The 24604-nt window shown below is 42.6% G+C and overlaps 1 protein-coding gene across 1 annotated transcript; it reads right to left on the bottom strand.

Moving 5' to 3' along the window:
- On the bottom strand, positions 1–24318 carry LOC115146388 (disintegrin and metalloproteinase domain-containing protein 17-like). The gene is made up of 19 exons (XM_029688431.2): positions 24090–24318; positions 21078–21210; positions 20169–20302; positions 19934–20022; positions 18553–18721; positions 14985–15115; positions 12269–12355; positions 11723–11848; positions 11308–11452; positions 11080–11171; positions 10487–10639; positions 10173–10372; positions 9232–9335; positions 8752–8886; positions 6781–6911; positions 6458–6536; positions 6252–6340; positions 5934–5975; positions 1–491 (listed from the first exon to the last, which is right to left on the bottom strand). The coding sequence occupies exons 1-19, from the start codon at positions 24196–24198 to the stop codon at positions 93–95; spliced, it is 2547 nt and encodes an 848-aa protein (XP_029544291.1). The 5' UTR covers positions 24199–24318; the 3' UTR covers positions 1–92.
- Positions 24319–24604: the final 286 nt, after the last annotated feature.

Below are 24604 nucleotides of genomic sequence, written 5' to 3'. Positions count from 1 at the left end.
GTGTGTACACACGTGTGTTTGCATGTACATGCCCATGGCTGTGTGTATGTGAGTATATATATACAAACATGTTCCCTCAGCACTGGAACTCTTTACTGTTCTCCATACAGGTTTGCCTCGAGGCGGGGCTTGTCGTGGCTGCCCGACCGTGGCGTGCTCCGCTCTGCCGTCAGGTCCTCGTAAGACGACTTGGTGGCGTTGGAGCCTCCGGGTGGAGGGAAGTCGTCTTCATCCGGGTCGAGGTGAGAATCGCAGCTGGGATCCTCCTGTATGGTGGCCATCCGCGGGCCCTCCCCCACCACGATCACCCCACTTCCCGGGCCAGAAGCCAAGCCTGGGGCACTGATGCTGCCTGAGGAAGGTGGGCCCGTTGGGGGTAGAGAAGGGAGGGAGTGGAGAAGAATCCGAGTGCCGGAGGAGGAGGTTGGAGGCGTAGATGGCTTGATGACGACGACAGATGCCGTCTCGAGGCTGCTCAGCATCTCTGCTTTCTGAGGGGGGACAGGAGGACAGCAGGGTCAGGTTTGTGTTTGACTAATCCACTGCCTGACTGTATCCTTTTGAACTCAATTCAGTTGATCTTTAATGGTCTGGTCACACCATTACAACTGAATAGCCCAAAAACAAACAACTCAGACACTCTGGCTCCAAACAAGGTCTACACTCTGCCTTTTATAAAGACAACACGGCTCTTCTCCTCACATACATCGCGCATCCTTGTGACACGCCGGCAGCGTGCACCCTGGCCCCGCCCCCCCAAACCCACTCCCCTAAAAGGTGGAGCTGTACCAAATACAGGTACCTTCACCATCCGCTGCAGTTCCGGGGGGCCCAAGGCTTTGGGGGGGGGGGGCAGAACAGCTCATTGTAACGGAATTATGTCAGTGTACTATTATTTATCCTTTATTTCACCAGGGAAGTCATATTGAGATTTATTTTTCAAGTGAGCCCTGTGAGGCCATCAGACGTACTACCGTCTGGAACTCATTCATGTCGCTTCTGGGCCAACTACAGCCCAGTTTCAAATTCATTCCTAAACTCTTGCCCCTAGGCACTTCGTGTAAATGTGAAAAGATTCAATGGGTAATAGCATATGGTTCTCACGCCAACTTGCTCTCTTTCAGGCTTGGTGGAATCTTCACCCCATACTGCTTACAACTATGAAGTCCTTTCAGATCTAGGGGATCTGGGATAGAGTCAGGCTCAACAGGGGGATCTGGGATAGGGTCAGGGTTAGGCTAGGGCTGTTGCAGTGGCCGTATTACCGCCACACTGGCAGTCATGAGTCATGACTGCAGTAAAATTTGATGTGACCGTTGAGTCATGGTGATATCCTCTTATCCACTCTGGACATGTATTGGTAGTACCCAACTCACTAATGATCACCAGGTCGCTAATGGCCTGGTACTCAGGACTCGATTGTCCCTCTAACCACTCTGACATCAATGTAATACAATCGAAAATCACAACAAACATCATCAAAACACTGCTTTTAAAACTCAACTTACTGTGATTGAACTTTCTTCAAATTGATCAACAACAGTTTGAAAACGAATGGAAAACATGGTCGTTGTGGATGTTGTTTTAAAGCCTATTAAAGCCTACTAAAGCCTAACAACTCAAATGGACAGCACTTTCTAAGGGGATGATTCAATCAAAACATGCAAATGGAACGTGACGGAACAGGTCATTGTAACTCAAATATCCCAGTTACTATTATTTATCCTTTATTTCAAAATGTAAAGTGTTGGTCCCATGTTTCATGAGCTGAAATAAAAGATCTTAGAAATGTTCCATACACACAAAAAGCGCATTTTTCTCCAATTTTGTGATCAAATTTGTTTACATCCCTGTTAGTGAGCATTTCTCCTTTGTGAAGATAATCCATCCACCTGACAGGTGGCATATCAAGAAGCTGATTAAATAGCGTGTTGGGGACAATAAAAAGCCACTCTAAACTGTGCAGTTTTGTCACAACACAATGCCACATATCTCAAGTTGAGGGAGAGTGCACTTGGCATGCTGACTGTAGGAATGTCCACAAGAGCTGTTTCCAGATAATTTAATGTTCATTTCTCTACAATAAGCTGCCTCCAAAGTCGTTTTAGAGAATTTGGCAGTACGTCCAACCGGCCTCACAACCACAGACCACGTGTATCCATGCCAGCCCAGGACCTCCACATCTGGCTTCTTCACCTGCAGAATCGTCTGAGACCAGCCACCTGGACAGCTGATAAAACTGAGGAGTATTTCTGTCTGTAATAAAGACCTTTTGTGGGTGGGCCTAGCTCCCAAGTGTGGTGGGCTCTCTCATGAATCTGATGTATTTAGGTGAGCGGACACCTGGGGCAATTGATTTGTGAGTTGCCCTTCGTGCCCGCTCCCATACCCTAGAAGTGTTTATTTCTTAGTGACTAATTTGTATACAGGTAGACCAGAAAAGCCACATCTCTGATTGGCAGATGAGTGGCAACCCTGATTAGAAGCACCTGCTGCCCATCTGTTGTTCTTTACAAATGCTGTTTTTAATTTTGAAATTCTACCTACACACTGAAAAAAGCTGTAAAGCCAAAACGTTGTGCACATTATCCTTGATGCAGTGAAAATAAATTACAAAATGTTATTGGTCAGGGAGGTGACCAAGAACCCGATGGTCCCTTTGACAGAGCACCAGAGTTCCTCTGTGGAGATGAGAGAACCTTCCAGAAGGACAACCATCTCTGCAGCACTACACCAATCAGGCCTTTATGGTAGAGAGGCCAGACAGAAGCCACTCCTCAAATCAAATCAAATTTAATGCTTGTGCTTCTAGTTCCGACAATGCAGTAATAACCAACGAGTAATCTAACACTTCCAAAACTACTACCTTATACACACACAAGTGTAAAGGGATAAAGAATATGTACATAAAGATATGAATGAGTGATGGTACAGAACGGCATAGGCAAGATGCAGTAGATGGTATCGAGTACAGTATATACATATGAGATGAATAATGTAGGGTATGTAAACATTATATTAAGTAGCATTGTTTAAAGTGGCTAGTGATATATTTGTTTTCCTCAGTAAAAGGCACATGACAGCCCGTTTGGAGTTTGCCTAAAGGCACTTAAAGACTCTCAGACCATGAGAAACAAGATTCTCTGGTCTGATGAAACCAAGACTAGGAAACTAGTCAGGATCGAGGCAAAGATGAATGGAGCAAAGTACAGAGAGATCCTTGAGCGCTCTGGAGCAGGTTCTTAGACTGGGGCGAAGGTTCACCTTCCTACAGGTCAACAAGCCTAAGCACACAACCAAGACAACGCAGGAGTGGCTTCGGGACAGGTCTCTGAATGTCCTTGAGTGGTCCAGCCAGAGCCCGGACTTGAACCGGAAATAGCTGTGCAGGGACGCTCCTCATCCAACCTGACAGAGCTTGAAAGGATCTGCAGAGAAGAATGGGAGAAACTTCCCAAATACAGGTGTGCCAAGCTTGTAGTGTTAGTTCGCCACTATGGCCTCTTTATTGCCTTACCTCCCTAATCTTACTTCATTTGCGCACACTGTATATAGACTTTTCTACTCTGGTATTGACTGTACGTTTGTTTATCCCATGTGTAACTCTGTGTTGTTGTTTGTGCCGCACTTCTTTGCTTTATCTTGGCCAGGTCGCAGTTGTAAATGAGAACTTGTTCTCAACTGGCCTACCTGGTTAAATAAAGGTGAAATAAATCAAATAAATAAAAATACCCAAGAAGACTCGAGGCTGTAATCGCTGCCAAAGGTGCTTCAATACGGTACTGAGTAAAGGGTCTGAATAGTTATGTAAATGTCATATTTACATTTTTTTATTTAAAAAATGTTTAAAATGTTTGTGCTTTGACATTATTGTGTGTAAATCGATGAGGGAAAAAAATGATTTAATCAATTTTAGAATAAGGCTGTAACGTAACAAATTGTGGAAAAAGTCAAGGGGTCTGAATACTTTCCAAATGCACTGTAGAAAAGAGGAGGATATATTCTTTCCAATGCTGTTAACTTCCTTTCTCAACTTCTAATATTGAGCAAATTACACACTCACTGGCGTTTGACATAGGCTTTGAAAAAGCACCCACGAGTACTAGGCATGGCAAATGCCTTGGCTGATGGTAAGCTTTCTTGACTTACGACTCTATTTAATCCGTATCGCACCAGTTCAGCTTTACAGCATGATTGAAAGGCAATGTTCCTTCGTTAGACTGCATTCACGGTAAACGCTGCCTATGTCGGCTCAAATTGGAAATTACATTTACATTTCTGTCATGCAATCTGTAGTCCTTAAAAACATCTTGCCAACACAAGGCCGACCTTTGACTAACCAGCTAAATGGCTGCTATGTGTTTTCAGTTACCCATCTACATAAAAAGGCTGTTAGTTTACAATTACTTTTCTAATTATAATGTGGGGAGGTCAAAATAATAAATCTACCAAATCTATTAATTACTTCTCCTTGCCGTTCACCTGAAAAGACCTGCTAACAAAAGACCTTGCTAACATATGATGGTGGTCCCTGGGTCTCCGGTTTGCCTGGACAGGGGTCCCTGGGCAAGAAAAGACAACATGCTCTGTAGTAGTCTGAGTTCTCTAAAAGGGATAGCGGGTTATAGTGAGTGTGACTTCAAAGTTCAAACCTAGAACATGTGGACAGTGGTGAACATAGGAGGGCATAGGACTTATGTTGGGGAAGTTCATGGCATAGTCATGACAGACTTACGCTGAGGAAGTTCATGTTTTAGTCATGACGTGAGACTTACGCTGAGGAAGTTCATGTTTTAGTCATGACGTGAGACTTACGCTGGGGAAGTTCATGTTTTATCATGACGTGACAGACTTACGCTGAGGAAGTTCATGTTTTAGTCATGACGTGAGACTTACGCTGAGGAAGTTCATGTTTTAGTCATGACGTGAGACTTACGCTGGGGAAGTTCATGTTTTAGTCATGACGTGAGACTTACGCTGGGGAAGTTCATGTTTTAGTCATGACAGACTTACGCTGAGGAAGTTCATGTTTTAGTCATGACGTGAGACTTACGCTGGGGAAGTTCATGTTTTAGTCATGACGTGAGACTTACGCTGAGGAAGTTCATGTTTTAGTCATGACGTGAGACTTACGCTGGGGAAGTTCATGTTTTAGTCATGACGTGAGACTTACGCTGGGGAAGTTCATGTTTTAGTCATGACAGACTTACGCTGAGGAAGTTCATGTTTTAGTCATGACGTGAGACTTACGCTGGGGAAGTTCATGTTTTAGTCATGACGTGACAGACTTACGCTGAGGAAGTTCATGTTTTAATCATGACAGACATACGCTGAGGAAGTTCATGTTTTAGTCATGACGTGACAGACTTACGCTGGGGAAGTTCATGTTTTAGTTATGACGTGAGACTTACGCTGGGGAAGTTCATGTTTTAGTCATGACGTGAGACTTACGCTGAGGAAGTTCATGTTTTAGTCATGACGTGAGACTTACGCTGGGGAAGTTCATGTTTTAGTCATGACGTGAGACTTACGCTGAGGAAGTTCATGTTTTAGTCATGACGTGAGACTTACGCTGAGGAAGTTCATGTTTTAGTCATGACGTGAGACTTACGCTGGGGAAGTTCATGTTTTAGTCATGACGTGAGACTTACGCTGGGGAAGTTCATGTTTTAGTCATGACGTGAGACTTACACTGGGGAAGTTCATGTTTTAGTCATGACGTGAGACTTACGCTGGGGAAGTTCATGTTTTAGTCATGACGTGAGACTTACGCTGAGGAAGTTCATGTTTTAGTCATGACGTGAGACTTACGCTGGGGAAGTTCATGTTTTAGTCATGACGTGAGACTTACGCTGGGGAAGTTCATGTTTTAGTCATGACGTGAGACTTACGCTGGGGAAGTTCATGTTTTAGTCATGACGTGGCAGACTTACGCTGGGCTTGGTGTTCTCATACTCCTTCTCCAGATTTTTATCCTACAGAAATGAAACAGAAAGCATGCCATTAGTGTATCAGCAATATACATTAATTTGTCTTAAATCAACCATGTGGTGGGGTTCAAATATTATTATACAACATGCCAATATGAAGACCCTTTTATCCAAAGCGACTTAGTATCATCCGTGCATACATTTCACTTATCGGTGGTCCTGGGAATCGAACCCACTATCCTGGCGTTGCAAGCGTCATGCTCCACCAATTGAGCAACAGAGGACAACATGTAAAGACAGACATGCTCAGTAAGGTCTCACCACACAGTGCACCAGGATACTGAGAGGGATCCAGAAAATCAGAGAGAACACCACCACTGAGGCCACGATGTTGTCTGCCAGGAACTTCCCTACAAGAGGGAGACCGAGAGAAAAAGACAAACTCCAACCAGCCTTTCAAATAAACTCCAAGCTAGTCCAACTGGACCTCCAAGCTAGTCTAATGCCAACATTGCATCCCAACTCACCGAAAGTGTTGATGTCCAGCTTGTCGATGAAATCCCACAACCTCTCGATCACATCCTGGACTTGCTTCATGCATTTGCCCTGAAACAAACAGACAAATCAATATATCATAATTGTCAGCCAAATTAAATAGAACGTGGTAACACTCCCTGTAGGACCAATACCATCTATTCAAAACATTCTCTTCGTGTAAAAATGTATTTTATTATTATTTTAAAATGTATTTATTGACGTGAAATGTGTTGAAACTCTGAATACAGGCAGAGTCCATTCAGTGTGAGTAGAGGTGAAAGGTCAATGCTAATGGAAGAGGTCAGTCACTCACGCCCTCATCACAGAAGCCCACGGTGCAGGGTTTCCCCTTGCGCAGGTACAGGAAGTTCTGGTCCTTTTTGACGAAGGGAGTGCAGGTGCCATTTTTGTCCCGGCAGCAGACCTTACACGAATTGACCAGCTCTGGGAGAGTAAAGGGAGGTCAGTTTAGGTTCAAAGACAACCTGGTGCTATACTATTATCTGTATCTTTCTCCAAATGTCCTTTACAGTGCCTTAATATCCCTTGACTTATTCCACATTTTGTTGTGTTACCGCCTGAATTCAACATTTATTAAATTGATTATTTCTTCCTTACCCATCTTACCCATCTACACACAATACCCCATAATGAAATGTTAGCACATGTATTGAAAATTAAATACAGAAATATCTCATTTATTCACAACACTACAAACTGAGCTCTGGTGCATACAATTCCCTTTGATCATCCTTGAAATGTCACTACAACTTGATAGGAGTCCACCTGTGGCCAATTCATTTGTTTGGACATGATTTAGAAAGAAACACCTGTCTATCTATACAAGGTGTCAGTGCAGAAACTATACCATGAAGTCCAAGGAACTGTTCTTAAATCTCAGAGAGAGAATTGTGATGAGGCATATATCTGGGGAAGGGTATAAAACTACTTCTAGAATGTTGAAAGTTTCCAAGAGCACAGTGGTCTCCATCATTGGGAAAGTAAAACATATGGAACTACCCAGACTGATTACAGCTGGCCATCTGACCAAACTGAGCCTCCGGGCAAGAAGGACCTTGGTCATGGAGGTGACCAAGAACCCAATGACCACTCTGACAGTACTACAGAGTTCCTTGGCTGAGATGGGAGAACCTGCCAGAAGGACAACAGCCTCTACAACACTTCACCAATCTGGAAGAGCGGCAAGACGAAAGCCAGTCCTAAAAAAAGAAGCACATGACAGCACGCCTGGAGTTTGCAAAAAGTCACGTGAAAGACTCAGAGCACAAGGCAAAATGGTCTGATTGAAAAATGTCATTCTCTGGCCTGAATGCAAAGCCAGGCTCTGCTCATCGTATGTCTAAAACCATCCCTACCATGAAGCATGGTGCTGGCAGCATCATGCTATGGGAATGCTTTTCAGTGGCAGAGACTGGGAGACTGGTGAGGATAGAACAACCTTAGACGGTGGCAAAGATTTACATTCCAACAGGACATTGACCCCAAGCATATAGCCAAAGCAAAACTGGAATGGCTTCAGAACAATAATGTGAAAGTCCTTAAGAGGCACAGCCGAAGGCCAAACTTGTATTCCATTGAAAATATGTGGAAAGACTTGAAGATTGCTGTTCACTGCCACTCTCCATCGAACATAACAGTGCTTGAGAAAATCTGCCAAGAATAAAAGGGGAGAGAAGACCCAAATCCAGATGCAAAGCTGATACAGACATACCCAAGACGACTCAAAGCTGATACAGACATACCCAAGACGACTCAAAGCTGATACAGACATACCCAAGACGACTCAAAGCTGATACAGACATACCCAAGACGACTCAAAGCTGATGCAGACATACCCAAGACGACTCAAAGCTGATGCAGACATACCCAAGACGACTCAAAGCTATAACTGCCGCTAAAGGTGCTTCTATAAAGTATTAACTCAGGGGTGTCCAGAAACTCAAATGTCCAGACATTTCTTTAAACATGTTTTCACTTTGTCATTATGGGGTATTGTGTGAGGGTGGGTGAGAAAAAATACATTTTGGAATAAGTCAAGGGGTATGAATACTTTCTGAAGGCACTGTACAGTATATTGGCAGAAATCAAATTTAAGGCTTTGCGTTTCGAACATTAATTTAAACTTGAAGCCTCAAATCAAATAAAGAACAAAACCTTTAATGCAAAGATATTGGGTCCACCCATAGAGATAGAAATACAACTATAGAGAGGCTCTATGAGTACACCATGGTACTGTACAGTGGTGTATGTGAGAGGGTTGTACCATTACAAGCACAGGGCTGCAGGTTCTGCACAGCCTCACAGAAGGTCATGCACTCCCCGTCGCTGCACCTCCCACTGTCCACACAGATGGTATTGTCCGGAGCGTTGTCTGGGTGTGGGCACTCACTGCTCTTACCTAAGGGTTTGAGAAGGCGGCGGGGAGAGAGAACATCAAAGAAATTGAGATTCTCCCTCAAGGAGTCAGTCGAATACCCAAACTGATGTCTCAACAGCAAGACCTGGAGACCTAGCCAGCTAGAGGATGTTGATCCAAAATATCACTTACATAGCCGATAATGGTTAGTTGTCCAGTTGAATAGGAGTATATTTATTTTTCTTTAAACAGGGGTGAGTCCCATTGAGAACAACATATTTTACTAGGGAGCCCTGTATTACAAATCATCAATGATCAATAAAAAATAAAATCACATCGGTCTGTTTAGTCGTGGCTATCCTGTGTATGAACAGTAGGGGAGGTTACCTGTGCAGAGGGACATGCCCTTACAGGTGGCGTTGATTGGCTCCTGGCACGGCTTGCCTGCCTGCTGAAACTTGCAGTTCTTACAGCATGGACTGTTCCTGTCACTGGATGTACCCGGACATAGAACACAATAACTTCAGTTTCCATGTGGGGAATGTCACTAAGCATCATAGTAGTGTGAATGCACTGGCATGGTGATGATAGAGAGGAAGGTTACTGGATAGTATGTTCAAGGTCCAATGCAGCCATTTTTATCTCAATATCAAATCATTTCTGGGAAACAATAAAGTACCTTTACTGTGATTATTTTCAATTAAAATGGTTAAAAAAAACACACAAAAAACATGTAAATAGCTTCTTAGCAAAGTGCAATTTCTCACGCAAGAATTTTGCTAGGAGTGGTCTGAGTGGGGAGGGGGAAACTGAAAACAACCTGTAATTGGCAGAGTGGTTTGGAACTCTCTCTTATTGGTCTATTAACTAATGTACCGCCTGGTGGTGTCACCAGGCAGGCAAAAACTGCCAAAAGAGGCTGCAATTTCAGGCTGTCTTTTCAAACAGCTTTTACACTAAAACGGCTTCATGGTCATTTTCACAGTATTATTCCAACCAGTGTGAAAATGTATATAAAACACAGGAAGGAAAAAATTATAATAATCACATTTTTGAGAGCACTGGGCCTTTAAACACACACAAAATAATTGCAATGTCAGTTTACTTTATTAGTTTACTGTATATTATGAAATTGACATGATTCTGTATGTAACCATGTTGTAACTTCTACATGACACTGCAAACTAAATTTCCCCAAGGGGACAATAAAGTCAGCCAGTAAGTAAAGAAAGGCAGGAATTCACTGAAGCCTTTGTAAATGTCATCCTGCCATATGAATTACTGCACTCAGAGGTGGCCATTTTGGGCCGTGTGTGGCGGGTCTCTACCTGCACTGGGACTCGGGCCTGAACTTGCAGTCAGCGGAGCAGCACTGGTCGTCGTTGAGGTGCAGCAGGCCCGGGTCGCACTCCTCCCCTTCCTCAACGCGCAGGTTCCCACACACCTTGCTGTTCCTCTCCTTGAAGCAGATGGGAGCCTTGAGGCGCAGCGTCTTCCCTATGGAGATCTTACTGCAGTTGGAGAAACGCTGTGGGGAGAAGACAAATATAAAGGAAGGGAGGAAGGAAAGAATATAAGGTAAATGTCATGTGAGCATATATGAGTCATTTGACAGAAGATTTGAAGCACACAAGAGCATTACCTTGTTATTGTAGTGGTCCCCGCTCACAGCGATGGGGTACATGACAAACTTGCCCCCGTGGTCATCGCTAGGGGCGCAGTAGTGCATGCTGTCAGGGTCGTGCTCAGCTCCAAAGTTGTGGCCCAGCTCATGGGTTGTCACCAAATCTGCTTCCTGGTGATGGGAGAAAAAAAAGAAAAAAAAACGTAATGCTTGGAAACCATATATTGACTTGCAACAAATAATAAAGAAATGACATATCTATTATCTTTGGGATATAAAAGCATGTAAGTATCTGAGGAGCAGTGACTTGAAGAGGGTCTTGTAAGGTCTAAGTCATTAATATTAGTGATGCATACGGCTGCCTACTCAACCCATGACCCAACACAATGTGCCCCACAGGTTATTCTATCCATGTGTCATTAGACAACATCTCAAACCATCATCTTGACTGAGTACTGCCCATCATCTGACCTATGACCTATGACCCAGAAAGATGTCATGAATTATGCAATACAGGGAGTTGTTCAGTCCTGGTTCTAGTTTATTCGATAGAGGGTGCAGAAGCCTTAGAAATAGCATGGCTGGATTCAGATACTCAATGAGGAACCTACCTTGGTTAGAATGGTTTTGCCATAATTCTTAGTGCTGGTTAAACCAGTGTTGAGGAAACTGGGGTTCTTAACGGAACTAGATGGAAAGAAAGCTGCAGAAAACAAAAAGAGAAATCAGACTAGAAAGATTCTCAAGATATTTCTCCTATATATCACACCATTATCAAAACACTAATCATAGTTATTTGATCAGAATTGAGAGGACCTCTGTGAGAGGCTAAGCCTTACGTTTAGGACAGAGGCCCCCCATAGCCTGGGCTTTAGAAGGGGCCACGTAAGCCAAGCCCAGTGTCCCCTCATCAAAGTCCTGATAGGTGAACAGGTGGGCAAGGCACACAGTGCTAGCATTGTCCGCTATGTCCGTGCTAAATTGCTGCAGAGAAAAGAAGTGTTGAAAAATGAATGAGAAGAAAATACTAGTCATTACAAGCCAAAAGTATCCCCAGGGTGAGAGTGTTTGTTGTCAATCATGTTAAGGCCCGTTCAAGTAAATGTTATTGAAGAGTCTACAACATAAAGTTCATACAGTGACCCCCCAAAAAATGTGTCTTCATGTATTCCCTACCTACAGACAACAGAACACTGTACAGGCTACACTCTGTAATGGCATCTGAGTAGATTAGAGTCAGTAGCAGTGTCTCACTTCCAGCAGTTTCTTGACGTCCCACACCTCCTTGCCTTGGATGGGGCTTCCATTCATGTTGTAGTGGGTCCAGTCCGGCCCAGCCTGGCCAAGCGGCGCTCTGGTCGGCTCCTTGTTGATGATGATCTACAACCAGGACATTACAACTTCTTAAACCCAATTAAGGTTACAGCACGTACTACAGTCCCCATAATGCTCTGCATACGATATTATGGTCTGGAGAAGATATGGATCATAGACCGCCACATTTATTCAGTGAGGCGGTGGTTTCGTAGTAGACGCAGTGTTGCCATTCATTCCCACACAAAGAGCTTCCACGGTCTGCTCCAAAAATGCTTTTCCAATTAGGGTACTACAGTTATGCTCAGCTTAATTTCTTAACCCAGCACTGACACATAACACCCTGAGCTATGGTGTCACTAGTGATATGGAATGATTGGCATGGAAATGACAACGCCAAATGACAACATGCCAAATATTTGCTTACAACTACTACAACAATACAACTACTACCAACTCACACACACAGTCAGCAAATAGTCCCACCTGTTGGATCTGAACACCGTATCCTGTAAACTCATCATCCCAGGTTGTGTTCCTGTACATGTCGTCCACTCTGTCAATCAACTCAATCTGGGGGAAACAGACAGTATCAGCACAAACCCAGATGATGCCTGTTCCTGTACATGTCGTCCACTCTGTCAATCAACTCAATCTGGGGGAAACAGACAGTATTAGCACAGCTCATACTAGCACAGCTCATTAGCACAAACCCAGATGATGCCTGTTCCTGTACAGTGGTTCGTTGCAGCACTACACAATTCCAAATGGACCTCATGGCTCTACTTTCAGGCACTTCATGAAGGTTTAAAACACGTCTCAAACTCATTCCACGGCGGTGTCCGCGGGTTTTCACTCCTCCCTTGTACTTGATTGATGAATTAAAGGTCACTAATTAGTATAGAAATCCTCTCACCCGCTTGTTTAAGTCTTAATTGAAAGGAAAAAACAAAAACTAGCAGACACTAGAGCTGTGTTCGAATACTCACACTAACCCCATTACGCATACTATTTGTGATGTAAATTAAGTCTGTAATATGCTTATTTGTCATAAACTCAGCAAAAAGAAACATCCTCCAAATGTCAACTGCAGCTGTATTTCCACACTATGAGGTTGGAATAATACTGTGACTTTTTTGAAAATTATGATAATGCCCTGTTAGTTTAAGAGCAGTTTGAAGAGAACGCCTGAAATTTCAACCTGTTTTGGTGACATCACCAGGCAATAACTTAGTTAATAGACAAATAAGAAAGAGTTCCCAACATTGTTGGTAAGTCATATATTAGGGTTCAGATGGACCTGCAAACTATATTGTTAGGGGATCTGAAAAACCATGATCAGTCAATGGGAAATATCATTAGTCTTGCGTAAAGTATTTATTTTTAAAGCAATATCGGTAGAAATGTTACAAATAGCGAGGTTCAGGAGCCTCATAAAACATCACAGTAAAATGGAGGGATGTAATCGCACAAGGAAATTGCTAAATGGCGTTATACTGTGAAAGATGGGTTAATCTGTGGACATGGGGGGATTGGAGTTATACTGTGAAAGATGGGTTAATCTGTGGACATGGGGGGGATTGGAGTTATACTGTGAAAGATGGGTTAATCTGTGGACATGGGTGGGATTGGAGTTATACTGTAAAACATGGGTTACTCTGTGGACAACTTTAGGGTTGGCGTAATACTGGGAAAGATGGGTTAATCTGTGGACATGGGGGGGATTGGAGTTATACTGGGAAAAATGGGTTAATCTGTGGACATGGGTGGGATTGGAGTTATACTGTGAAAGATGGGTTAATCTGTGGACATGGGTGGGATTGGAGTTATACTGTGAAAGATGGGTTAACCTGTGGACATGGGTGGGATTGGAGTTATACTGTGAAAGATGGGTTAATCTGTGGACATGGGTGGGATTGGAGTTATACTGTGAAAGATGGGTTAATCTGTGGACACCTTTAGGGTTGGCGTAATACTGGGAAAATGGGTTAATCTGTGGACATGGGGGGGATTGGAGTTATACTGGGAAAGATGGGTTAATCTGTGGACATGGGTGGGATTGGAGTTATACTGTGAAAGATGGGTTAATCTGTGGACATGGGTGGGATTGGAGTTATACTGGGAAAGATGGGTTAATCTGTGGACATGGGTGGGATTGGAGTTATACTGGGAAAGATGGGTTAATCTGTGGACATGGGAGGGTTGGAGTTATACTGGGAAAGATGGGTTAATCTGTGGACATGGGAGGGCTGGAGTTATACTGTGAAAGATGGGTTAATCTGTGGACATGGGGGGATTGGAGTTATACTGGGAAAGATGTGTTAATCTGTGGACATGTGGGGGATTGGAGTTATACTGTGAAAGATGGGTTAATCTGTGGACACCTTTAGGGTTGGCGTAATACTGGGAAAGATGGGTTAATCTGTGGACATGGGTGGGATTGGAGTTATACTGTGAAAGATGTGTTAATCTGTGGACATGTGGGGGATTGGAGTTATACTGTGAAAGATGGGTTAATCTGTGGACATGGGTGGGATTGGAGTTATACTGTGAAAGATGGGTTAATCTGTGGACACCTTTAGGGTTGGCGTAATACTGGGAAAGATGGGTTAATCTGTGGACATGGGGGGGATTGGAGTTATACTGGGAAAGATGGGTTAATCTGTGGACATGGGTGGGATTGGAGTTATACTGGGAAAGATGGGTTAATCTGTGGACATGGGAGGGATTGAAGTTATACTGGGAAAGATGTGTTAATCTGTGGACATGGGTGGGATTGGAGTTATACTGGGAAAGATGTGTTAATCTGTGGACATGGGGGGGATTGGAGTTATACTGGGAAAGATGTGTTAATCTGTGGACACCGGAGGGTTGGCGTTAAAATCACAATGAATGGTGGATTGGCCGCTGTGGGTGAAAATCTAATTTCGTGGAATGCAGATTTTTTTGGGCACTGATCATTTAGACAAGTCACGATGTAACAGGTACTCACATCTTTCGAATTTCGGAAGAGGAAAGGACATTTGGCCCATAGACTTGCCTAGAAACTGACTGCAAGTTTCCCTTTAGAGGGGTAAATACTTCGCTAGTTTCGTTAGTATCCTTTCTAACACGTCGCCCCGGAGAACTTAAAAATCGAACATCCGACACAATAATGCAAGATTTTAGATCTGGGTATCTGAGATTAGTTTGGGACTCTCACCAGGTAGTTGAGTGTAATGCTCTCCTCTCCGCGGCCCATGTGTTTGAAGAAGCGGTAGTCGGCCACCAGGGCTAGAGGACAGGTGTTCTTCTTGTGGTTGTGGGTCACTCTCTTCTCTCTGTGGAGGGAATCTATGATGGGAAGAAGGAAGGAGAGGAGGAGAGAAACACTGTGAGAAGTCACAGCTGGGAGAATGAGTGAAATGAGGCCAGCACTTAAGTTCCAACTGTTCGGTGCCCTTGTATTCACATTCCGTTTGCCGATGAACTGATTTCATGCAGTATACTATACAGTGGCAAGAAAAGGTATGTGAACCCTTTGGAATTACCTGGATTTCTGAATAAATTAGTCAAAGAAATTTGATTTGATCTTCATCTAAGTCACAACAATAGATAAACATAGTGTGCTTAAAATAATAACACAGAAGTTATTGTATTTTTCTTGTCTATATTGAATGCATCATTTAAACATTCACAGTGTAGGTTGGAAAAAGTATATGAACCCTTAGGCTAATGACTTCTCCAAAGGCTAATTGGAGACAGGAGACAGCTAACCTGGAGTCCAATCAATGAGACGAGATTGGAGATGTTGGTTAGAGCTACCCTGCCCTATTAAAAAAAAAATGTATTAAAAAAAAATGGAATTTGCTAGTCAGTCACAAGAAGCATTGCCTGATGTGAACCATGCCTCGAACAAAAGAGATCTCAGAATAATTTTTGTTGACTTGCATAAATCTGGAAAGGGTTATGAAGGGGTTAAACCAAGGCCTAATACCTTTAAAAAGGTTAATAAATTGTGTTATGATAAACTGTAAGGCCTCTTCAAGGAGACCTGTGTGTGTGTGTGTGTGTGTGTGTGTGTGTGTGTGTGTGTGTGTGTGTTAACACCTGTTTTGAGTGTTGTGCCCTTCAGATACTATCAGAAGGCGGAAACCGCCTACATTCATACTCCTCCTGTCTGGGCCCCACCTGGCTGAGGTTCTGAGAATATGACTGGTTTCCCGAGAACACAAGGCTGCCGCAGGCCTGATGAAAACAGTCACCTGTCAGAAGATGCTTGGACTCGTTCACTTTGTTATGCCTCCATTCTTGTGATGAAAGGTCAAGTTTCGGTCAAACCCAATTCTGAGCTTTTAATTGCTTACCAGATGGTTGCTGCTGTCAGGGGAAGGTTAGATTTATTAAAATGTTGTTGCCAGGGAAACTAACACAAGGAGGACTGGGAGAGGCTAAATGAGTTACAGGATGTCTTAAGACACTTTGCAGAACCCGGGGAGAGCTTCATATACTGTACTCTGTACCAACTTCTGCCTACAATTGTATTACTAAAATATCATTTTAATACTTAAACAGAGTCTGTGTTTCCTTTCTACTACCAATATATAAGTTTGACAATTATATAGACCTGACCATCTGTTGAAGAAATTGACCAGTAGTTACAAAAGTATCTCTAAAAGCCTTGATGTTCATCAGTCCATGGTAAGACAAATTGTCTATAAATGGGGAAAGTTCAGCACTGTTGCTACTCTCCTTAGGAGTGGCCGTCCTGTAAAGATGACTGCAAGAGCACAGTGCAGAATGCTAAATAAGCTTAAGAAGAATCCTCGAGAGTCAGCTAAAGACTTACAGAAATCTCTGAAACATGCTAACATCTCTGACGAGTCTACAATATGTAAAACACTAAACAAGAATGGTGTTCATGGGAGGACACCACGGAAGAAGCCACTGCTGTCAAAAAAAACCATTGCTGCACATCTGAAGTTCGCAAAAGAGCACCTGGATGTTCCACAGCGCTTCTGGCAAAATATTCTGTAGACAGATTAAACTAAAGTTGAGTTGTTTGGAAGGAACACACAACATGTGAAAAAAAAAAAAAGGCACAGCACACCAACATAAAAACCTAATCCCAACTGTAAAGTATGGTGGAGGGAGCATCATGGTTTGGGGCTGCTTTGCTACCTCAGGGCCTGGACAGCATGCTATTGTCGACGGAAAAATGTATTCCCAAGTTTATCAAGACATTTTGCAGGAGAATGTTTGGCTATCTGTCTGCCAATTGATGCTCAACAGAAGTTGGGTGATGCAACAGGACAATGACCCAAAACAGAAGTAAATCAACAACAGAATTGAGTCCTGACCTCAATTTAAAATGCGGTGGCATGACCTCGAGAGTAGTTCACACCAGACATCCTAAGAATATTGCTGAACTGAAACAGTTTTGTAAAGATGAATGGACCAAAATTCCTCCTGACCATTGTACAGGTCTGATCCGCAACTACAGAAAACGTTTGGTTGAGTTTATTGCTGCCAAAGGAGGGTCAGACAGTTATTAAATCCAAGGATGACATACTTTTTCCAACCTACACTGTGAATGTTTATACGGTGTGTTCAAGAGAAAAACGTCAAATAGTTTGTGTTACTAGTTTAAGCAGACTGTTAGTCTTCTGTTGTGACTTAGATGAAGATCATATCAAATTGTATGACCAATTTATGCAGAAATCCAGGTAATTCCAAAGGGTTCACATACTTTTTCTTGACACTATTTGTTCAGAAGAGTACAATTAAAAATGTAAGATATAGGCCCAGCTGATGAATTCTTTACTATAGAGTAATTTTCAGAACTGTCAGATTTCCAACTTTGTGTTTAGTCAAATGAATCAACACCACTTATTCTATGAGGAGGAAGACTGGCTGTGTGGCTTGTAGGATTTATCATTACACGAATCTGTAATCAAAATAGCAAAGCACTACTTTCGGAATAAACGTTTTTATTAACCCTTATTTGAAATTCACAGGTTATTCCATCTGTAGAATAATAGCTTCTGCTCAGCTCAGAAGCCACACTGTACAGCATGTGTCAATTCAAACTAACTATGTTAATTCCCTTCCGACTACATCCATTTGGAGTGGGCCTGGTGTATCATACATAGTGTGTCTTAGGCTACACATCACAGTCAGCAGCCCCCCCCACAAAGACAAGTCAATCATGTGCTCTCCTTCCCTCCACAAGACCTCAGATTCTTCCGTAGCAAACCACAGCATGTGGGTGTACTCACTATGGCTTCCCCTCCGTGTATTACATACAACAGCTCTCATGAATTCTAATGCTTCTGTGGAGATCATTCACCTCATTTTCCACACAGTTTTTTTGAAGAGGACATTGTCTTGAGTGCCTTCAGATTTCCCCCAGGTCATTGTCATTCTAATGAACTTTACATTTTACAGGCAGCACAAAGGAATCAGAGCTTTATATAACACCCTGTTGCCAGCCTATGGAACATAGGGTTTAGACATTAAAGGGTTTTTATTCTTTGTGAGGCTGTGTGGGGACAAGATAGATTGGGCGCCCACCTACCTACTACCTCTTCTCCTCAAGGAATCATCTTCCTCCCTTTCCCTACCTCCTCACGCTAAGGTTGTATAAGGTAGCTTCTAATGTTTGACTCCTACACACTTTTGCACACCACACACACAAGCACTCGGTCTATGCGTATGAAACATGCCAAAATGGGGTGTCTCCTACTCTGTATATAGGCCTATACTGTCGAACACACACACACACTCCATACCCTCCCGTGCCTCTCCACCTCTGGCGGCCTCTGGTAGCAGGTCCTGGGCCCCAGCGTGGATGTATCCACACACCTTGGGCGAGGCCAGGCGACTGAGGTTCCGGATGTCCTCAGAGCGATATACCAACAGACGGCCATCGGGGGGCACCTCGGTGAACCTCCAAAGGGGCTGAGGAGAGAGGGAAGAGGGGATGGAGAGAAAGAGGAATAAGAGAGAGAAAAAGAAAGACAGAGTGAGAGAGGATGAAGGAGAAGTAGGATTGGTTAGATAAAGTATTTTACCAAAACAAAGGCTAGCGCTGGTTTATTTAGCTGATAGTTTTATCTCTTTTTCCCAGTAACTGTTTTAAGACCCTTTTTCTGGCCTAATTTAAACCAAGGGGTTGGAACCGGAATTATTTTCCAATTGTTTCATTCTGAACAAAACCACTTTTTTTCCCCGTTCCACTGTTCCTACCAGCAAAATAAAGTTCTGAACCGGTTGGATCTCAAAAAGTACTGGTTTATATCGTTCCTTTGAGTTCCTTTTTAAACCTGTGAAATCAACCGTTTTTGTACATTTAGCTCATTATATTACTTCACCAATCAGTGCGGATAGAGCAGGCAAGCTAGTTGTTTACATGCGTGATGGACATGCGTGTACCGGTAGTCAATGTATGACATTTTCCGGGTGGGGAGAGAGGGTTGAGGAGTAGGATTGAAGTGCTGGGCATCTTATGACATGCATTATCTGAATTAGATCCACAGAATTATACCTAGGAGGAGCGGCTTCTGTGGAGGAACTTTGAATGTCCTTGGAGCTAGCTCGCTAACAAGCGTGAGCTAGCTAGCTAAAAAGCTTGTATGTGCAGAGCGGCACCAGAATTTAAAAAACACGTCTTACCTTTTTGTAGTTAATAAATCCAACGTGAAACGTGATAACTGGCCTATAGTATCCTTAAATAGCGTTAAACAAGTTAATCCATTCTTCTCTAGCTATTTAAAAATATATCTCCCCATCTTCTGAATGACGGTTGCAATTTCAGTACAGTAGACTGTTTTGGAGGGGGGAAGGGCAGGTAGCCTAAACACACAGACATTGGCAAAGATTTTCAGCTTGCAGGTGGACACTGGAATACGCTTTTTAGTGAAAGAGCTTTGCATAGGAACTTTGTTGCTTTTTTTATGTGGGACAAAACAAAAAATGCCTGGAATGTAAAATAACATTATTAACCGGTTCCCATGCTTTTAAAATAATGGTTCCATTCCGGAACAGTATGGATCACTCTCGTTCCAGGTTCCGTTTCAGTTCCTTGAAAAATATTTTTCAAGGAACTGAAACGGAACCTGGAACGAGAGTGATCCATACTGTTTAAAGCAGTGCTCCTGTTTTGGGATTTACCTCTACGTTGTACTCTGTCTCCTCTGTCAGGATGTGAGCCGAGAACTCGGCCCCGTCTATGTGTGCCTGAACACGGGAGTGCTCCTCTCCTACACACACACACACACACACACACACACACACACATGATTTTAAGGTATTCTTCTCAGTACTCACTCTCTCACACACAGAAATGGAAGCACACACACAAAATATTCCATATAAAACCAACAAAACAAATACCCTCCAGACTCACCTACAAGATGTCCAGTAAAGTAGTTCTGCAGCTGAACATCATAGCGGTCTTCCTTCCCTTGCTTATCTACAAACACAGCTTTGAAGTCCTCAGTGAACAAGTCTGTGTTAGTTGTCAAGTAAAGCTTAAAATGTCTGCGGAAAAAAATCAATTACAGTTTGATGGATAGAAACATGAGGAATGTACATATTCTGGTTTATTGAGGGTACAGATAACATTTTAACTTTGCCAATGGTCTGTTGCAATTGCACTGAAAATCCATGCACTCTAGTCATTAGGCCATGGCAATGATAAAAAGCCATTCCAGTAACAATGTAAAAACACATAGGAGTAGGACTTAGCAGGGAGGACTAGAACCTCTGAGAAAAGTTACAGATAATTGAGACAGTGATAGTCTATTTCTCCAACCCCTAACGTCATATGATCTTTCCTAAGCACTGGGCGGCATCAGAATGATACAAAACCATTGAACATCAACTTGTTTTGCTTGCTTTTGAATGTTATATGAGTGGGTGGAAGCGCCTCATTGAGTATAATGGAGTGTTAGCTGTTTTTCCCTTATATTTGAGTCATTTAGCAGATTCTCTTAGCTTAAGAGGTAGAAGTCCCATATTTTTTTTTAACCTTTATTTAACTAAGCAAGTCAGTTAAGAACAAATTCTTATTTTCAATTACGGCCTAGGAACAGTGAGTTAACTGCCTGTTCAGGGGCAGAACGACAGATTTGTACCTTGTCAGCTCAGGGATTTGAACTTGCAATCATTTAGTTTACTAGTCCAACTCTCTAACCACTAGGCTACCCTGTTTGTGTGTGTGCTTCCATTTCTGTGTGCATGTGTGTGTGTGTGTGTGAGTACTGAGAAGAATACCTTAAAATCGTGTGTAGCCTAGAGACTTTGTGCCACCTACCTCTTGAGGGCACTGAAGCTGACAATGCGCTCCAGCTGGGACTCTGTGTGGACGTCCCTCTTCCTGAGTGAGTGCTGCTGGAGGCCGGACACGGGCAGCACCTCAAAGTCAGACAGCAATGAGCTCAGAGCCTCTGGAATAAGGGAAGAGTCATATGAGGAGACTGAGAGGGCCAGTCCTATGTAGCTCAGTTGGTAGAGCGTGGTGCTTGCAACGGTAGGATAGTAGGTTCAATTTCCGGGACCACTTGTACGTAAAACTTATGCATGCATGACTGTATGTCGCTTTGCATAAAAGCATCTACTAAATGGCATGTTATCTCTATATCAATACCAGAAAAAAGTTTGGACACACCTACTCATTCAAGGGTTTTTATTTATTTGTACTATTTTCTACATTGTAGAATGATCGTGAAGACATCAAAACTATGAAATAACATATATGGAATCATATATTAATCAAAAAACTTGTTAAACAAATCAAAATATATTATATTTGAGATTATTCAAAAGTTGCCACCCTTTGTGTAACCGATGTGAAATGGCTAGCTTGTTAGCGGGGTGACGGCTAATAGCATTTCAATTGGTGACGTCACTCGCTCTGAGACCTTGAAGTAGTTGTTCTCTTTGCTCTGCGCGATAGGTAACGATGCTTCGAGGGTGGTTGTTGTCGATGTGTGCAGAGGGTCCCTAGTTCGAGCCCAGGTAAGGGTGAGGAGAGGGACGGAAGCTATACAGTTATATTTGCACACTCTTTGCAGTCTCTCAAACAGCTTCATAAGGTAGTCACCTGAAATGCGTTTCAATTAACAGGTGTGCCTTGTTAAAAGTTCCTTTGTGGGACTATCATTTGTTTTTCAACAGGACAATGATCCAACACACCTCCAGGCTGTGTAAGAACTATTTGACCAAGGAGGAGAGTGATGGAGTGTTGCATCAGATGACCTGACCTCCACAATCACCCGACCTCAACCCAATTTAGATAGTTTGGGATTAGTTGGACCGCAGAGTGAAAGAAAAGCAGCCAACAATTGCTCAGCATATTTGGAAACTTCGTCAAGACTGTTGGAAAAGTATTCCAGGTGAAGCTGGTTGAGAGAATGCCAAGTGTGCAAAGCTGTCATCAAGGCAAATGGTGGCTACTTTGAAAAATCTCAAATATATTTAGACTTATTTAACACTTTTATTTTGCAACCATTTAGTTTACTAGTCCAACTCTCTTTTCTGTTAATTGAAATGCATTCCAGGTGGCTACCTCATGAAGCTGGTTAAGAGAATGCCAAAAGTGTCCAATCCTGTCATCGAGGCAATGGATAAATAAAATATATTTTCATTTGTTTAACACTAATTTGGTAACTTCATGATTCCATGTGTCATTTCATAGTTTTGATGTCTTCACTATTATTCTACAATGTAGAAAATAGTCAAAATAAAGAAAAACCCTGGAATGAGTAGGTGTTTCCAAACTTTTGAAAGGTACTGAAAACACACACACACACACACACACACACACACACACACACACACACACACACACACACACACACACACGACTGAACTCCCTCAATGTAACTCCAATAAAGTGAAAATGGTAACATTCAATATCATTGGAACAGTAACCGTACAGTGGTCACCAACCCTTGTCCCAATGAGCTTCAAATGTGCAGGCTTTGGTTCTAACCCAGCAGTAACACACCTGATTCATGTATTAATCATGGTCTTCCTGATTAGCTGAATCAGATGTGTTAGTGCTGGAACAAAACCCTGGTTTATTTTTAGTGACCTCTGCAGTAGCCTATACTCTTCTCGCTCTGTGGCAAATAATATTGGATTGATGCAGCACTGAGTAACAGTTAGTAGTCTAAAATACATTTTAACCATGAATCTTTCAGAGGATTCAGACAAAATGGAACAGCCAAAATGGAAGTTTCTCACTTCCTCTTGAAAGCTGTCATGTAGCTAGTTCCTTCCTGTCTAAAGGGCTCTACACAGTCTATGAAACAGATCCAACAGAGCGTAGTTCTACATACTTTTGCGAAGGCTGAATTTTGTGTAGACTGTGAAATCCCTGCCTTTAATGACACACAGCCTCCAAATAGATTGTCAACACTGTCTTTGTGGGGTTAGTCAGAGCATTACACCTTCCTAATTAAAACAAATTGAGCATGGTTTAAATTTTAACTAGGTACTTAATTGACATCCTCAGCCTGTGACAATTTCAAGCTATGGGCCTATATGGGCGGCAGGTAGCCTAGTGATTAGAGCCAGTAACTGAAAGGTTGCTTGATCGAATCCCCGAGCTGACAAGGTAAAAAATATGTAATTCTCCCCCTGAACAAGGAAGTTAACCCACTGTTCCTAGGCCGTCATTGTAAATAAGAATTTGTTCTTAACTGACTTACCTGGTTAAATAAAAAGACATAAATACCAATCTTAATTTAACAAATTATTTCAGGGGTGGCCAACACCGGAAAGCTATGCGTACACGTTTGTTGTTTCAGCACATCATTACAGGTTATGTAAAACATTGAATTGCGATCTTGTTAGATAAGATTGGGAACAAATGTATTATTCAATCCATGAGGACCCACAGGTTGCGCAGGTATTTGTTCCTGCCAGTGCCATACATCTGTAGCTACTTAACTAACAAAATATTTCAGTTGAATCACAAGATGTGATGAGACTAGAATTGGTGCTCACTGCTCTGGCACCACTGGAAAAGGAATAGCCACCCTGTCTAGATTCATTTGAAAGCACACAGTTGATGCACGTCACTACGATGCTGAATACCAGACATTCCATCTTGCTAGATAGCGAGTAAGATTTTCTTCGGGATTTGCTAACAACATTAGCTGTCTAGTTAACTAACAAACGAGTTATCTAGCGAACACTATCGTCACACTTTAGCAATTGAAGATGTAGCTAACTAACAGCCTAATTTGCATATATTTGACTGACAGCTTGCTCCTCTAGAACATGTCTGCTTGCCACTAGCTAGGTTAACGTTACTCACCGAACTCTGTGTCATTTTCCCGTGTTTCTTCCTCAGTGGCCCTTGATTTAATCGCACAATTGACCCAACAAGGAGCCAAAAAGGTCACAAGTACCAGATACTTCATCATGACGTTAAAAGCGCTTACTCCACCTGTGTCATTATTGCAAGTTGTTGAAGAATAATGTCAACACAGGAACCGTTAACCAGGCTAGGCAGAGCAGGTGTAGCACCGAGGTAAAATTAGTTTTATGTTGGATATTCTGGTTCTCTCGTCAATGACTGTTGTACCAATCATGCCATCACTGGTGTAGTTGAGGATATTGGCAGATATAGGCCATATACCCACTTACTATTCCCGTGGGCATTTGCGTGTACTCACTTCTTAATCCTCACTGATAGTCCCAAAGTCGTGTAGTTGAGGTATTCTCCGTTTCAATTAATATGGCTGATTGAACAGATCAGAACGTTTAACTTAAATGTTGATCAACTATTATTTCTTCGCATTTTAGGCGCAGCAACATACAGACGGTGTG

The sequence above is a fragment of the Oncorhynchus nerka genome, linkage group LG18 (assembly GCF_034236695.1).
Source record: "Oncorhynchus nerka isolate Pitt River linkage group LG18, Oner_Uvic_2.0, whole genome shotgun sequence".
Classification (NCBI taxonomy): Eukaryota; Metazoa; Chordata; class Actinopteri; order Salmoniformes; family Salmonidae; genus Oncorhynchus; species Oncorhynchus nerka.
The sequence above is the reverse complement of the archived record's forward strand: the minus strand, read 5'-3'. Positions and strand labels throughout refer to the sequence as shown.